The sequence below is a fragment of the Sminthopsis crassicaudata genome, chromosome 3 (assembly GCF_048593235.1).
Source record: "Sminthopsis crassicaudata isolate SCR6 chromosome 3, ASM4859323v1, whole genome shotgun sequence".
Classification (NCBI taxonomy): Eukaryota; Metazoa; Chordata; class Mammalia; order Dasyuromorphia; family Dasyuridae; genus Sminthopsis; species Sminthopsis crassicaudata.
Window position 1 is genome coordinate 629,888,200 of NC_133619.1, and position 16,649 is coordinate 629,904,848.

Here is a 16,649-nt window from a genome sequence, read left to right on the forward strand (position 1 = left end):
AGGGAGGGAGGGAGGAAGGGAAGGAGGGAAGGAGGGAGGGAAGGAGGAAGGAAGGGAGGGAGGAAGGGAAGGAGGGAAGGAGGGAGGGAGGGAGGAAGGAAGGGAGGGAGGGAGGAAGGAAGGGAGGGAGGGAGGGAGGAAGGAAGGAGGAAGGAAGGAAGGAGGGAGGGAGGGAGGGAGGGAGGGAGGGAAGGAGGGAGGAAGGAAGGGAGGGAGGAAGGGAGGGAGGGAGGGAGGAAGGGAGGGAGGGAAGGAGGGAGGGAGGGAGGAAGGGAGGAAGAGAAGGAGGAAAGGAGGAAGGGAGGGAAAGGAAAAAGGGAGGAAGGGAGGGAAAGAAGGAAGGGAGGGAAAGAAGGAAGGGAGGAAGGGAGGAAGGAAGGAAGGAAGGAAGGAAGGAAGGAAGGAAGGAAGGAAGGAAGGAAGGAAGGAAGGAAGGAAGGAAGGAAGGAAGGAAGGAAGGAAGGAAGGAAGGAAGGAAGGAAGGAAGGAAGGAAAGGAAAGGGAAGGGAAGGGAAGGAAGGGAAGGGAAGGGAAGGGAAGGGAAGGAAGGAAGGAAGGAAGGAAGGAAGGAAGGAAGGAAGGAAGGAAGGAAGGAAGGAAGGAAGGAAGGAAGGAAGGAAGGAAGGAAGGAAGGAAGGGAAGGAAGGACAAAAGAGAGGGAGGGAGGAAGGAAGGAAGGACAGAAAGAAGGAAGGAAGGATGGAAGGAAGGAAGGAAATAAAAAGATAAAAGAAAAATTAAAAGGCAAGGGAAAAAGTTCTTTATTACATGAAAGTAATAAACAAAATCCAGACTGTACTATCTTAAAAAAAAAAAAATTAGGCCAGAAATTATCCCCTGGGGACAAGCATCTGCTCCTTGCCTGGGGATTGCAGTCCTTCATACAGTCTCAGGATCCATCCCAATAGAGATGAGCAATCCTTTTTTATCTCTTTTTTTTTCCTTTTGCAAGGCAACTGGAATTATAACTTGCTTGATCATAAATTCAAACTTGTTTTAAATATTTGAGGCGAATTTGAAAATTCGGGGCCAGTGCTCTTATCTACTGCACCTACCTGTCCCAAGCTGGGCAGTCCTACAGAAGAGCTGGGAAAGAATCATCCAACTACTGCATCCCACTTGGAGAATTAAAATCACATGAATGATAAAGTACTCATAGGATCCTAGACTTGAACCTGGAAGAGATTCTAGGTCATCAAAGCTAACTTCCTCATTTTGGAGAAAAGGGAACTCAGAATCAGAAGTGCCCATAACCAGTGATTACTAGACAGAGATCACAGCACCATAAATCTAAAATTAAAAGAAACCTCAGACACTATTTAGTCCCTCTCCCTCTCCACCCTGTTTTTCAGAAAGGGAAGTTCAGGTCTAAAGAGAAGAGAGAACAAAACAAAAAAGCGAATTTAATATCCTTCTCCTTCAAGACCATAAAGCCATTCCTTGCCTCCACCACTAACCACTTTGGGGAAAGGCCACATTGACTCAGGCAAAGGGGCAGCCACAGGAGAGTTAGCTTCTCTAGAAGGAGTAATCTAGGAGATTAGACCAAATGATCTCTAAGGTCCCTCTCTGAGTCTGTCAACATACAAGCTTGAACGGATGCCCAAATTCTAAGACAACAACAATCTTATGGAAAATCCCATTCAAAAGGTTTGTAAAGATGGAGGATTTTAAATACATAAGAGCACATTCAACATAAGACTCGATCGGTGTGTCGGTGTATTTTGGTGAACTATTCCTTTTACTTTTGTTACAAGGGACAGATCCCTAGGAAAGAAATGAGGAAGAATATATTGAGAAATATGGGTTTCGTAAAAACAAAACATTTGAAAAACAATCAACTAAGGCATCAAAACACAGTAGCAGGGACACTGAGGACTTTGGACATTTTAATTCATTCTTGCATGTTTTTGCTTTCTCTTCAAATCAGTGGTACAGCCACCAGAGCTCAGTTTCTGCCAGAGGTGGGTGGGTGTGTAACCACAGGATGCCCTGCCACCATGGTGACAGGGATCACTACAAATAAAATCAGTGACTAGAGCCTGATTTACCCTAGGTCTAACTGATTAGGTTTGAATTTCTAACTGGACTGAGGTTTAGATTTTTCAGTTAAGAGGGAGGGGAAGAATTAACCCTTGATATCCTGGTCCAAAAGTCAACTTTCACCATTTCAGGATAGCATCACCAAAGTGTCTTAGTGAATTCAAACTCCCTTCCCTTCTGGGCACACAGCCTGTTCCTGCTTTAGGAAAACAGCTATATCAGGTGTGCCCATAAGCATTTTTCTTCCAATGGAACCACTCTTTTGTGGCTGAAAAAGCACCTACTTCTATCTGTCCACGGCAACCCCAGAGATAAAGAGCACTTCTCTAGTTAGGAGACGGAAACTGAGCTGACAGAAGCTGTCTCCTCCATTTGTAGAAGAGAAGGCTCTCAGGAGATGTTTTGGTCACCCATTTCTGTGTGTCTCCCATTACAAGGCACTTTTCATTCAGTTCCCTCAGTGGATCCTCCCAACAATCCCCCCGACCCCAGATAGGCAGGGTAAATATTGCTATCCCATTTACTGGCTCGGAAACTGAGGTTTAGAAAGAAATTACTTTCTCAAAGTTTCAAGCCACAAGGGGAAACCAAGTCCTCCAGATGCTGCCTCCAAATGTAAAGGTCTAGGGAGCTCTTTCCCAGGTTTACAAGCCTGCCCCTTCTCTCCCAAAGCACAAAACACTCTCCTAACCTGGGGATTTAAGGGCTGGGGCTCCCGGCTCCTTTACCACCTAAGTCAGGGGGTTCCACCGGTGTCCCATTACCGTACCTGAGGTAGAGACAAAGCAGCTGAGGGACTCCCCTTGAGTGGAGGAGACTCAGAGGAAGCTGGCACTCTTAGCACACAGTAAGTCTTTGCTGTGTACAGGCCTCCCACATGTCAAGCAGGGCAGAGGGCCCCAGCTGTGTGCACCATGAGCAGCTCCCGGTAGAAGCAGGGATCCTGGTTCATGGGGTTGGCGCGGGGCCCGGTGGATGCCAAAAGTCCGGAAGCCTGGGTGAGCCTGAGGGGCCACTCTGAGCCGCTTCAGGCACATGCCCAGGAAGACATCGTCTATGGGGAACAGGGGAGAATACTCGGAGGCGGGCAGCAGGCGCCGCACCAGCGGGGCCGCCATGAGGATTCCCCCCGCCGCCCGCATACGGTGGGTAAGGCTGGTTGAAGAGCTCGGGCGGGATGTAATACTTGCTGTGAGGGTTCCGAATGGGCCAGGCCCGGCCGATCACGTCCCCGACAAAGAGCTGAGGCAGACTGGGGTCGCCTTGTCGGGATCGTAGGAAGTCCAGCAAATTGGCGGGGTTTACAAACACATCATCGTCACCCTGGGGATAGACCCAGCTTGTCTCAACACCCTCTGAAGGAGGATACTCGCTTCTCCCCCGCCTCCCCGCCTCTACAAAGCAATCATTCCAGCTCTTATATACTACATACACACACACACACACACACACACACACACACCCCATATATGCATATGTATACTATATATAGTATATATATATACACTATATAATATATAACTATGTAATGCCATATATACAGTGTTCATATATACTATATATATTTATATACTATATATAATATAGTATATTTTAAAATACTATATTTATTGTATATACATATATATATATATACACACACACACACTATACTATAAAGCCCCAATCAAGCAGTCATTCGAGCTCGTATATATATATATGTGTGTGTGTGTGTGTGTATGTATATGTATGTATATACACATATATCTATATTTATACTATATATAGTATATATATATATACACTATGTAGTTATGTATTACTATATATACATAAGTCACATATATAGTCATATATATACTATATATTTATATTCTATATAATAATATATTTTAAAATATACTATATTTATATATATATATATATATATATATTTATACACACTATACTACAAAGCCCTAATCAAACAATTATTCGAGCAATTATGCATATACTATTCGCCAGACATATGCTGGAACAGGGCAGAGAGCACTGGTCTTGGAATCAGGAAGACATCTTCATGAGTTCAAACCTGGCCTCGAACAGTTCTGTGTGACCCTGGGCAAGGCATTCATCCCTGTTTGTTTCAGTTTCCTCATCTGTAAAATGAGCTAGAGGGGCAGCTAGAAGATGTAGTGGATAGAGCACCAGCCCTGAAGTCAGGAGGACCCGAGTTTAAATGTGACATTTAGCACTTCCTAGCTGTGTGACCCTGGGCAAGTCACCTAACCCCAATTGCATCAGCAAAAACAAAAACAAAAATTGAGCTAAAGAAATGGCAAAGCACTCTAATATCTTTGCCAAAAAGTAGGGTCACAAATTACCCATGCATATGTTTTGTAAATAAAAAGCTTTAATAATTTTTTTAAAAAGATGAAATAAGAAAAAAAATAAGTCGCCAAAAAACCAAACACCAATAAGAAATGTGCCAGACACTATGCAGTCTCTGTATCCTACAAAACAGAATTGATCTTTATAAGTTGGGAGAATAAATGTACAAATTTTGCAAACCTTAAATTACCTTACAATTTATTATTATTATTATTATTATTATTATTATTATTATTATTGGATTCCACCCTCTTCCTCTCAATCAGTGGTGCCTACAATATGATATAGAGGGGGAGGGGGGAAATGTTGGACTGGGGATCAGAAACCCGAATTAAAGTCCCAACTCCGCCACTCTAGCTGCTGTCAGTTTAGTTGAGTTGCTTGGAGCCTCCGTTTCCTTATGAATCAAATAGGAATACCAATATCTGTCATAAGTCAGGAGACCAAGAACAAGTAATTTCACTTTTCTAGATCTGTGCTTCTGCTTCACCTAAGAAAAACGAGCAGATTATTCGAGAGGATTTCTAAGGTTCCTTCCAGCTCTGACAAGCAAAGGGTGGCTGTGAGCATCACATGAGATGATAATAAAAACGGCAAATGATAAGAATAGCCTGGCTTCCTTCAAGTCTCACCTTACAAACCCCCCCTTACACAAGAGATCTTTGCTGGTCCCCAGCAGTGAACACCTTCTTTCTAAAATTCCCTGGCACTTACCCTGTAGATAGAGCAGGCACTTAGTTATTTACATGTTTCCTCTGTTAGGTTTCTGGAGATTTTGCCCTTGTAACTCAGCACTTAGAATAGTGGCTGGCACACAGCAGTTGCCTAATAAATGCTTATTGGCTGAGCGACATGTGTATGTATATATCTCACTTGACCCTCACAAAATCTTTATGAAACAGGGGATTATGCAAAGGAAATCACAAAAGTAAGGCAAAGCCGTGGGGCCTCCAAACCTTGATATTCACAATTACTTGTTTTCTCATAGCCACAATTACTTAAGCTTTGCAGAGCATCAAACACACATTTTCTCCTTTGACCCTTACAACGACCCCGGAAACTGGGTGCTATTATTATTAGCCCATTTTACAGATAAGGAAACTGAGCTTGAGAGATATTAAGGGACACCCCCAGGTTCACAGAACTAAAAAGTGTCTGGGGCAGGATTTAAATTCGCCTCCATGGCCCCGAGTCCAGCACTCTCTCACCACCCAATCCCTCTCTTTTATGTCCTGATATTATCCACAGAGTATTCTCTGAGTGATGACAGCTATCCCCCAGGTTCTTGCCGTGATCTACCCTATCCCTCTCACTCCACCGGCTCTCAGACTCACCTTCCCACGGCCCGATCCCTACTCAGCTCTTGGTTCCACCCTCCCGCGCCTTCCGCCCCACACCTGAGTCCCAGTCCCAGTCCTGGCTCTGCCCCTAACTCGACGTAGGACCTGAACAAGTCCATCCACTCCTCAGCTTTCCCCTCCGTAAAACGAGGAGCTGGGACGAGATGGCCCCCTCCCGTGATGCTTTCCGGCTCTAAACTAGCAGCACTCTGATCTTGAGTCCCCTCTCCGCCGCTATTCCCCCTCCCCGCCGCTATTCCCCCTCCCCCAGTTCCCCAGCCCTGGAGGCCCTCCCTCCTCCGGGGTCTCCGCCCGGCCGAGGGCCCTCCTTGGCTCCGCTCACCTGGAACACGAATTCCACCCCGGGGCAGCGACGCTGGAACCAGCGCAGGAAGTTGACAGCCTTGAGGGTGAGGTTGTAGAAGGTGTCGGCGAAGTCCCAGCGCAGCAGGTCCCCGTGCGCCCGGTCCTCCTGCTCCAGGCGCCGGCGGAGCTCCTCCCCGCGGGGCCCCTCTTCGGCCGCCGCCCTCCCCAGCAAGAACACGGTGCGCACGGCGGCGGTGGCGTCCGGGCCCGGCAGCTCCCGGCCCCACGTGCGCCGCACGGCCTCTCGCCGCTCGCCGTGCTCGGGCGCCGACTTGACGGCCAGCAGCAGCCGCACGCGACCTCCACACTTGTCCGGGTGGTCCGTGCGCAGGGGGAAATAGCGGCAGTGGCTGTGGCGGAGGAAGGCGCGAAAGTGGGGTTCTTTGGGCTGCCGAGGGAGGACGCGGGGCTGCGTGGAGACGCAGCCCGCCGTGCCGTTGGAGTGCCCGCCGTCGCCAGCCTCCGGCTCCAGACCGGCGTCGGGGCGCGCGGAGGCGTTGGTACCGGCAGGCCGGGGGGGTCCCGGGGGGCAGGCGAGCGAGCTCCGGCCGCACTACACCCAGCCACAGCAGGGCTAAGAGCGCTAAGAGCGCTGCCCCCAGCGCGCACCGCCTCCTCCCCGGGCGGCCGGGCGCCGGCCGCCAGCGCGCGCGACACAGGGCCATGGCCCCGAGCTCGCTCGGCCGGGTTCGGCCGCGGTCAGCGCCAGCCCGCCTGTCCGCGCTGCGCCCTCGCTTCCCGAGAAGCTGTCTCCAGGCACCGGACATATCGGGAGTCCCCCCTCGGGACAGCGCGTGTTCCCTCGGGGGAGCCTAACCAAGGGGCGGCCCGCCCCCACCTGTGTCAGCGAGGTCCACGGTCCCGGCGCTTTGGCTGGAGAGAGGGAGAAGTGGCCCGGAGCGGGGAGTCCCGGGAACTTCCGAAAGCCTGGAGACCCGGCGGCCCCACTTGCCTCAGTTGGCCTCGCGTGCCCGGCAGCCTTCGGGGCTCCGTCGTACCGAAGCGGGGGGCCTCTCCGAGCCGGGGCTGCGAGCCCGGCTCTCCCGGCCGGGGCGAGACTTTCTACCGCTCCCTCATCGAACAGATCTCCTTCATCGACAGGAGGGGGCGGGCCGGGAAGTCCCGGGCTGATGTCAGTGCGCCGGGGCTGTATTAGCGCTTCCGAGGAAGCGTCCGGAACCAAAAGACGCCCCTCCCTTGGCCGAAACTGGGCTTAAAAAGGATCACGCTGGCTCTGCGCTTCAGGGTCAGATGCCCACAAGGCCCGGGAGGGGAGCGGCAGGAAAGACCTAAAGGTTAAAGAGTAGAAATAACTGCAGGACGGGGGCAGCTAGGGGGCGCAGTGGCTAGAGCACCACCCTTGAATTCAGGAGGACCGAGTTCAAATGTGGTCTCAGACACTTAACGCTTCCTGGCTGTGTGACCTGGGCAAGTCACTTAACCCCAGCCTCAGGAATGAAAGGATGAATGAATGAATGGATAGACAGATAAATAGAGAGAGAGAGAGACAGAGAGAGAGAGAGAGAGAGAGAGAGACAGAGAGAGACAGAGAGAGTCAGAGAGAGAGACAGAGACAGAGAGAGAGAGAGAGACAGAGAGACAGAGAGAGAGAGAGAGAGAGAGAGAGAGAGAGAGAGAGAGAGAGAGAGAGAGAGAGAGAGAGAGAGAAAGAGAGAGAGAAAGAGAGAGAGAGAGAGAGAGAAAGAGAGAGAGAAAGAGAGAGAGAGAGACAGAGAGACAGAGAGAGAGAGAGAGAGAGATGTCTAGATAGATAAATAGATAGATAAATAACTGCAGGACGGACATCTAGCTTTGAGTCAGGAGCCTAAGGTGCTAAGGTGCTAGTCTCCCTTCTGCTACTAAGTGACCTGGACGCCTTCCTTCCTTCCTTCTGCCTTTCTAGTATTTCTGTACTGGACGTGGGATTTACACGTCGCAGCCAACAGCGAAGCTGCATCCTCTCTGCTTCAGTCTTTAGAGAAGTAGGCAAAGGTTAAAAAAAAAAAAAACTTGTCCCGAGGAGCACAGCCAGTAAGTATGTGCCACAAGCAGACTCGGAAGTTGCACTCTGACTCACCGCCTCGCCATCGTTTTGAATAATTATAGTAATTCCTTTATAATAATAGAGGGACCATTCATTTCCAGTGTGCGTTTCTCATAATAGCTTAGCTTAGAATGGCAGAATAGTCTTGCGTCAGTCACCTCTCTACCTCAGTTTCCTCATCTGTAAAATGAGAAATTTGGGTGAGATGGACAATCTGCAGTTTGGAATTGCTATGACTCATGGTCACACTGCCAATAGGTAGAAGAGTCTAAGCAAGTTTTCTTTTTTTTTTTTTTTTTTCCCCTGAGGCTGGGGTTAAGTGACTTGCCCAGGGTCACACAGCTAGGAAGTGTTAAGTGTCTGTGACCAGATTTGAACTCAGGTCCTCCTGAATTCAGGGCTGGTGCTCTATCCACTGCCCCTTAAGCAAGTTTTCAAACCCGGATCTTTTGATACCAAATTTGAACGCTTTGCACACTAAATGTTTGCACTATAATTTGCTGCCCCTCTAACTCACTCTTTTTCTTTTGTGTTTTTTTTTTTTTTTCCGGGGGTGGCAGGGGCGGGAGGGAAGAGAACAGGTTAAGTTACTTACCCAAGGTTACACAGCTAGTAAATTTGAATTTGAATTCAGGTCTTCCAGACTCCAAAGCCTGTGCTCTATTCCTTATTCCACCTAGCTGCCCCATCTCTACCCCACTCGTGAAGGGGGCTTCCTCCTCAATGCTACAACCCCAACTGTAGATTAACTGGCCTAAATCTAAGATTATCTATTCCCCTCAACTGCCTAGAGTTGTTCTCTATACAAAATTTAATAGATTTGTCGCCCTTAGAGCTAGCAGGGACCATGGAGGTATACAGTACAACCTTTTTTCTAACAGAAGAGGAAGCAGGTCCACCTGTCCCCCAGTAATCCAGGAACCCATTCATTTATTGAACAAAACATTTATTGACTATCTTCTGAATTATAGGGCTCTGGGTGAAGAGCTTATTAGGCTATAAAAAATAGACAAATCCTCTTTTCCAGAAATGTATAGTTTAAATGTGTTGTACAGAATCCAGCACTGATTTAGATACATGTTAGATACTAAGTAAAGATCTGTTGATCTGTTCATCTAAGGTACCTGTTGCAAGTGGTTTTCTCAATACCAAATTTCTCAGCCCTACTGCAGAAAATCAATGGATCCTGAATCAATTACTTAACTTCTCCAAGCTTCACTTTCTTTGTTCTGTAAATTCTGTAACATTAGGAGTTGGACTCATTTAGATTCTAAATCTTTAGTTCTATGGCACCAGTAATCAAATTCTTCTGCTGGAAATACATCCTAATTCAGAGAATCTCTGATTTGCAAGGACCTCAAAAACCATTCCCTCCAGCCCCTGAACAAGAATCCCCAATACAATAGTGCCCAAAGTGGTCATCTGGCTTTGCTTGAAGGCTTCCAATAAGGGGGAACCTAATGCCTCTCAAAACAACCTATTTGGGTAGTTCCAATTATGAGATAAATGTTCTTTGCTGTCAACTTCTCTGCAAGTTCCATCTATTTCTCCTAGTTCTACCTTCTGGGTTCAACAGAACTAGCCTAACCCATTTTCCAATGGAGCAATCAATCCTTCAAATATTTAGAATCATAGTATGACACTTATTACACTGAGGGCCTAATATGCAGTCAAAAATCGATCGACCTACTATTTGGCTTAAATCTGTAGAGAGGCAGCATGATCAGTCAGCAATGGAGTGCTATATTTCGATTGTCCACCATGATCCTCCATTTGAGCCAGCAATCCAGCGATGTCTTCAGAACCTTTTCAGTTGTGCATGGGATAGTCTTTCTAAAAGGCTAATCCTCATTCCTCCTACCTTAACCTCTATCTTAACTCCTCCTAACTTTGAACATCTACATGTTCAAACTGGCTGAATTTTATCTAGGGAATGAAATGAAATAGAACTCAAAATATTAAACCTATACTCTGTCAAGCTGAATTAAAGAAAAGGCAACCAATGGAACAAAAATTAGGATCTTATAGTTGGGTAAAAAACTTGCCATTGAAGTATCATATCAAAGCAAGTGCTGGGAGTGCAAAGAAGGGACTAGGATTTCCCTTTACTAGAAGCTATCAAACAAAGACTCAGTGACAACCAATTTGATATATACTTGTCCTGTATTATTTGCATTGCTGAGAAGAACTGAATCATTTACAGTTGATCATCACAGAGTATTGCTGATCTTGTGTGTAATGTTTTCTTGCTTCCACTCATTTTACTTTTCATCAGTTCATACAAGTCTTTCCATGTTTTTTTCTGAAATCTGCTCATTCATCACTTCTTATTGCACAATAGTATTCCATTATGTTCACATATGATAGCTTATTCATCCATTCCCCAACTGATGGGTATCCCTTCAATTTCCAATATTTTACCACCATGAACAGGGCTACTGTACATATATCTATCTGGACATGTTGTAGGTCCTTTCCTCTCAGTTTCCTCATCTGTAAAATGAGAAATTTGAGTGAGATGGATGCTCTCCAGTTTGGAATTGCTATGACCGACCCATGGTCACACTGCCAATAGGTAGAAGAGTCTGAGCAAATATTCAAACCTGATCTCTTGATTCCAAATTTGGACACTTTGAACACTAAATGTTTTCACTATAATTTGCTACCCCTCTAACTCACTCTTTTTTTAGGTTTTTTTTTGGGGGGGAGGGGGTAGAAGGGGTAGGAGGGAAGAGAACAGGTTAAGTTACTTGCCCAAGGTTACACAGCTAGTAAATGTCTGAAGTCACCTTGCTGAGAAGAACTGAGTCATTTATAGTTGATTATCACAGGGTGTTGCTGATCTTGTGTGTAATGTTTTCTTGCTTCTGCTCATTTTACTTTTCATCAGTTCATACAAATATTTCCATGTTTTTTCCTGAATTCTGCTAGTTCATCACTTCTTATTGCACAATAGTATTCCATTATATTAATATATGATAGCTTATTTATCCATTCCCTAACTGGGGGATATATATTACAAAGGGAGAGAGACAGACAGACAGAGACAGAGACTGAGAGACAGAGAGAGTTAGTTTAAACTTTAATAGCTTAATTCTACACTAAGACTTTTGGGACACCCTGTATATAGTATTTCCCCCAAGAAACCATTTTAATCATCTTCCTTAAAGATTTTCAATTTGCTTTAAACCAAAAGGAATTAGACAATATTGCAGGGTAGCTTTAATAAACAAAAATGTCCTTTGTATAAAAACCAAACTTTATAAATGCTTTTAAAAAATCCAAACCCATACAGAATCTTTAAACTTTGTATTCTTCAGCCCTAACTTAATCTATAAAGGAAATTCTTGACAATCTGTGTGAAAATAAAAAAAGGAATAGCCATAGTCATAGAAACAATCATTTTTTTTAAATGATAAAAAAAAAGAACAAAAACGTGGGAAAGGGTGTGAATATAAATAGGGTCATAGAATTCTAGATTTTAGAGCTAAAAAAAGACCTCACATTCTTTATTTTATAGATGAGGAAAGAGAATACCAAAAGGATTAAGTTGCCCAGGATCACAGAGTGAACTGATGCAGAGCCTAGAACCCAGGTCTTGTTTCCTATTCTAGGGCTCTTTGTACTTGATGGGAATGACTTTTTAAAAGTACTCAAGAACACTACCTAAACAAAAGTACCTCTGACCACTAGGAATGAAGACATAGGATAGAATGAGGGGGAAAGGTCCTATATATTAAAAGAAATGTCTGAGAACATCACTAGGAAAAAATAACTTTTGGAAGTAATCAATGCTCAGATCCTTCATGTAAGCACCTCTATTTTGTTTTTCATATCTTGAAGACTATTAATGGGTTATTTTTTAAAACAGTTTCTTCTGTCATCCACATAAAACTCACGTTTCACAATGCAGGATCACCATGTGATGTCAAGAGGGCAATGCCAAAGAGATAATAAAAAGGGGGAAAGGATCTTCAACATGTCCAGATAGATATATGTACAACAGCCCTGTTCATGGTAGTAAAATAATGGAAATTGAAGGGATATCCATCAGTTGGGGAATGGATGAATAAGTTATCATATATGAACATAATGGAATATTATTGTGCAATAAGAAATGATGAACTAGCAGATTTCAGAAAAAAAACATGGAAAGACTTGTATGAACTGATGAAAAGTAAAATGAGCAGAACCAAGAAAATATTACACACAAGATGAGCAACACTCTGTGATGATCAACTAATTATAAATGACTCAGTTCTTCTCAGCAACACACATAATACAGGACAAGACAAAAGACTCACAAAGAAAAACGCTGTCCACATAAGGATTTAAAACAAACTAATGGATTTAGGAGTTGGGAGGGGGTGAGGGTGGGAAGGGAGTAAGAGGACAATGGTAGGCTACATTGTGCATGGGGGGGGGGGGGAAACATTTTCCCCATCATTCTGCTTTCCAGAAAGAAATATACTGCAGTGAAAGCTGAGACTGCAGTAATGTCATGGACGAGTTGACTAATTCAAAGAATACAGAGATTAATTTTTATTTACATATTAGAAAAAATTACATGGTTCTAGATTATCATAAAATTTAATATCTTTCAATTAAATATCATATAGTTCTCATAATCATTATACCCTACATAAAACCTAAATGATGCAACAAGTTTCTATGAATATTCAACAACCCAGTCCAGAAATAGATGCGGAACGAAATGCCAGACAGGAATCTGTGTGTGGCAAAAGGGCTGGGACTGCATCTTCAGAGCATAGTACCATTCCACCTCCCATTCTCCATCAGTTAGACTCCTGCAGACTTCCAACTCTCTATCCATATCCCACTGCAAAAAGGGGTGTGTCCAAGGGGTGAAACTCAACAAGGGATGCTCTCTCTTCTTTTTCATTAAGATATGAAAGCTATCATTGATTTCAATTTTCACTGTGTTCAGAACAAAACAAGCTTCCTCATGAAAGTTCTGAATCACCTCATCACTGATGAGCACATGGTTCCTGTTGGCTCCTGTTTGTAGATCTGACTGATATGGCAAGGGGAAATACTCAAAAACTGAGTAATTTTCTCTGTCAGCTCAATAGTTGTTCGTTCTTCCAAATAGATGGCATGGTACACAAAGAAAGCATTATTGAAGATGCTGCTGCTTTTGCTACTGTTATTGTTGTTTCTCCCTCAATTTCAAAGATGTCTGGCAAATGTAAATCATCATCCTGAACCTCACCATCCACCCTTTTAAGGCATTAAAGAATTGAATTCCATCAGCAAGGCCACAAATGTGGATAATGTCATTTCTGCTTAACTTCAATAAATCTACACCTGAGAAGTTTGTCAAAAATTTGAGAAGATGAAGAGTCAGTTAGAATGTAACTACTGTTGATCTTCCTGAGGGGTAATAGTTGGCAGGTTTATCTACAATTGGAGGAAGTGGTTCTGGCTAGTGGTTTGATAAACCATTCCTTTCTCCAACTGAAAAACTGCTATGGGAACTGTTAAAGCCAGATGATGGAGAATTATTAACATATGTGATCTCAGGCCATTAGAGAATACTCTGTGAGTATTGTTATCTCAGGAAGTTGGCATTTTTCCTATTTGCTTCTCTATTTTCTCTGTGTCCATTTTTTTTTTTTGCTTCCTGTCTGCTTAAACTTTGATTTGACAGCTGACTGAATGAAGTGTTCCCTGTATTCTCCATTCTCATCCTCCTTGAAGATGTCAGTCTGTACTGTGAATGGTATATCCTTTTCCCCCCTGTGTTTTCATAGTGAATACAACATCCTTGAATAAACAGGGATATCCTCTTTGCAGGGTCCCAAAGGAACCCCACAGTATTCAGTTGTGTCGGATTTGCATTAGGGTCAATTATTCCTAGGGATAGTGAAATATCTATATCAAGATTCTATCTGTTGCCTGTTCCATCTCTAGTCCTCAAGCTTTTGACAGTGTCCTGTAGTCACCTGTCATGGAATACCACTAGAAATATACTTGTCATTAACTTGCCATTAATTTCTGGAAGTCCTCCAGCATTTGGATTTCATGACTGTCCTCAATTGAGATATATAATTCATTTTTGTTTGTTTGTTTGTTTTTGGGTTGGTTTTTTTTTCCCCCTGAGGCTGGGGTTAAGTGACTTGCCCAGGGTCACACAGCTAGGAAGTGTTAAGTGTCTGAGACCAGATTTGAACTCAGGTCCTCCTGAATTCAAGGCTGGTGCTCTATCCACTGCGCCATCTAGCTGCCCAGAGATATATATTTCATCAAGGAGCTTTCCTGCAGGAAAGGTAGCAGTACAAAGCACACCTCTATCTATCTATCTGTGATAAATATTGTACTTATATTTATATAGTATCATTTATAATTTTATGAGTATAATAATTTATACTGTATATTTATAATAGTATAATTTATACTTAATAGTATATAGTATAATTTATAATATAGTAAAATATAATGTAATACATAATTTATATATAAGTATAAGTAATGTCATGATGTTATAAAACATTTTCAGGTTAATTTTCTTCATCTGATTGATGATCACTTCACTTCAGCTTTCAGACTGAATTCTCGTTATCAGGGAGCAAATTTGAGTCTTCTTGTTTAAAAATGGGCAGTGCAAAGACATTACTCGTGTTTTCCTGACCTCAAATCTAACACTGTTTCCATTGTGCCCCCGAGATGATTCATATATAGACAACCCCTGGGAAGTGGTCAAGTTTCTCCAACCTATTAGAAAACTAATTTTGTGCAATATCATTCCATAATGACTTTTCATATTTAATCCAAGGTCAATGAGTGAGACTGACTCCATATCTTATCACGTAGATTAAATGGGAAGAGGTTGAATAAATCAACTAGTCTCACCTTTACACTGTGATCACATGGTTTATTAAAGGAAATGAAATCATGAAAGCAAAGACTTGAGGCACTCCCACCTGTAGCCATCTCATAAACCATTTTCACTTGCTCACTCAGATCTTCTGAGCTGTCAGGGAAATACCCAAACCACCCACGGCTATTGCTCATGCGGAGGAGTAAAAAAAAGAGGAGTGGGGGGAGCAGTATCATACAGTATGGTATGGCATGGTATAGAATAATAGAGTAGAGTATTCCAGGATCCCAACAGATGGAATCCGAGACTTTAACAAGGGGGAAATGTGACAAGGAAGAGATGAGGCGAGAACATTGGAAATCCATCTCCCGTTCTAAGTTCATCAGCCCAACTAGATTCTCAAAATTGGCATTTGCCATCTCCTATTATTATAGGATCTCTCCTTTTCCTGCTCCAGGTTCAAAATGTCCTCTTTCAAACTTGGTTTCTAGAAGCCTCAGTCTTCATCCAAGAGAGCTTTGGGTAGCAACAGCTACATCAGAAGGTGCTGACACAGCCCCACTTTACCCACTTTACCCCATGGAAGTCCTAAAGTCACAGTGCAATATCTGCTGCTGTTCACACACAGGCACAGGCTAGCAGGGTAATCAGGGTGTCTCTATCTCCAGGGCCATAAAAGGAAGGAGGAAGAGTCAGTGGTTAGCATACAGATCCTGTACCCCTCTCTCCTATCATTAATCTTACTGTCACTCACAAGGATGCATTCCCCAAGAGAGGAAGGGCAATCACTGATTTGCTAGCCTCTCTCTCCTCCCAAGACCATGAGGAAAATGGGTCTGAATTACAGGAGAATCACAGATTTAAAGGTGAAAAAGAATCATAAAGACTTCTAGCATCCCAGGGTTATAACTCTAAAATGAACTGGAACTTCAGAGACCATCTAGTCCAAACCTGTCATTTTTCCAGATGGAGAAACTGAGGCCTAGAGATGTGACATGTTCAAGATGACACAAGTAGGAAGCAGGTGACTTGGGATTCCAACATTCTTTGCACTTCACCAAAAACTGCAGTGAACCTTTTCTTCTATGGACCCTCAAATAGCCAGAGCTCCATCCAGGAACATCCTGCTCATGCTCCCCCAATTTATGATGCTTTCCATCTTATCCTCAGTAATACGGTGTGATAACATTATTCCCAAATGTGTTCTGAAACAGGTCAGAATACAACAGAACTATTCCCTCCCTTTTCCTAGACCCCTAACTCCTTTTTTATTTCCTTTTTAAAAATTAATTATTGTTTCAGCTAAAAAGTATTTTCCTCTCCTTCCCACTTCCTTTATCTTGTGAATAACAAAAAAAGAAAAAGGAAACCAAAAACTTGCAATAAACAGGCATAGTCAAGCAAAGCAAATCCTCTCATCGCTAACTTCCAAAAACAACTGTCTCATTTTGCATTTTTGAGCCCATCACCTAACATTTGGGCTTGCTTTTTCTTTAGACTTGTAGAATCTTGATTTGTCTTGGAACTAAGCAGAGTTCTAAAGTCTCTCAGAGATATTTCTCTCAACAATATTGTTATTATGTTCTCCATGTTTATTGGGGAATTCATCAAATTGATCAAGGTCTCTCCTAATCAAGTCTCTCTTTACTCACATATGTGAGAAAAT

The 16,649-nt window shown here is 43.7% G+C and overlaps 1 protein-coding gene and 1 pseudogene across 1 annotated transcript; both read right to left on the minus strand.

Moving 5' to 3' along the window:
• Nucleotides 1-1,701: 1,701 nt before the first annotated feature.
• Nucleotides 1,702-6,865, minus strand: LOC141562567 (UDP-GlcNAc:betaGal beta-1,3-N-acetylglucosaminyltransferase 7-like). Its single transcript, XM_074302573.1, is given in 5 exon segments — nt 1,702-3,010; nt 3,012-3,173; nt 3,175-3,366; nt 6,076-6,651; nt 6,761-6,865. Coding segments are annotated over 5 exon segments (1,122 nt in total). The 3' UTR covers nt 1,702-2,923.
• Nucleotides 6,866-6,910: 45 nt separating this feature from the next.
• Nucleotides 6,911-16,649, minus strand: part of LOC141562568 (alpha-globin transcription factor CP2-like) — a 27,073-nt pseudogene continuing 17,334 nt past the window's right edge.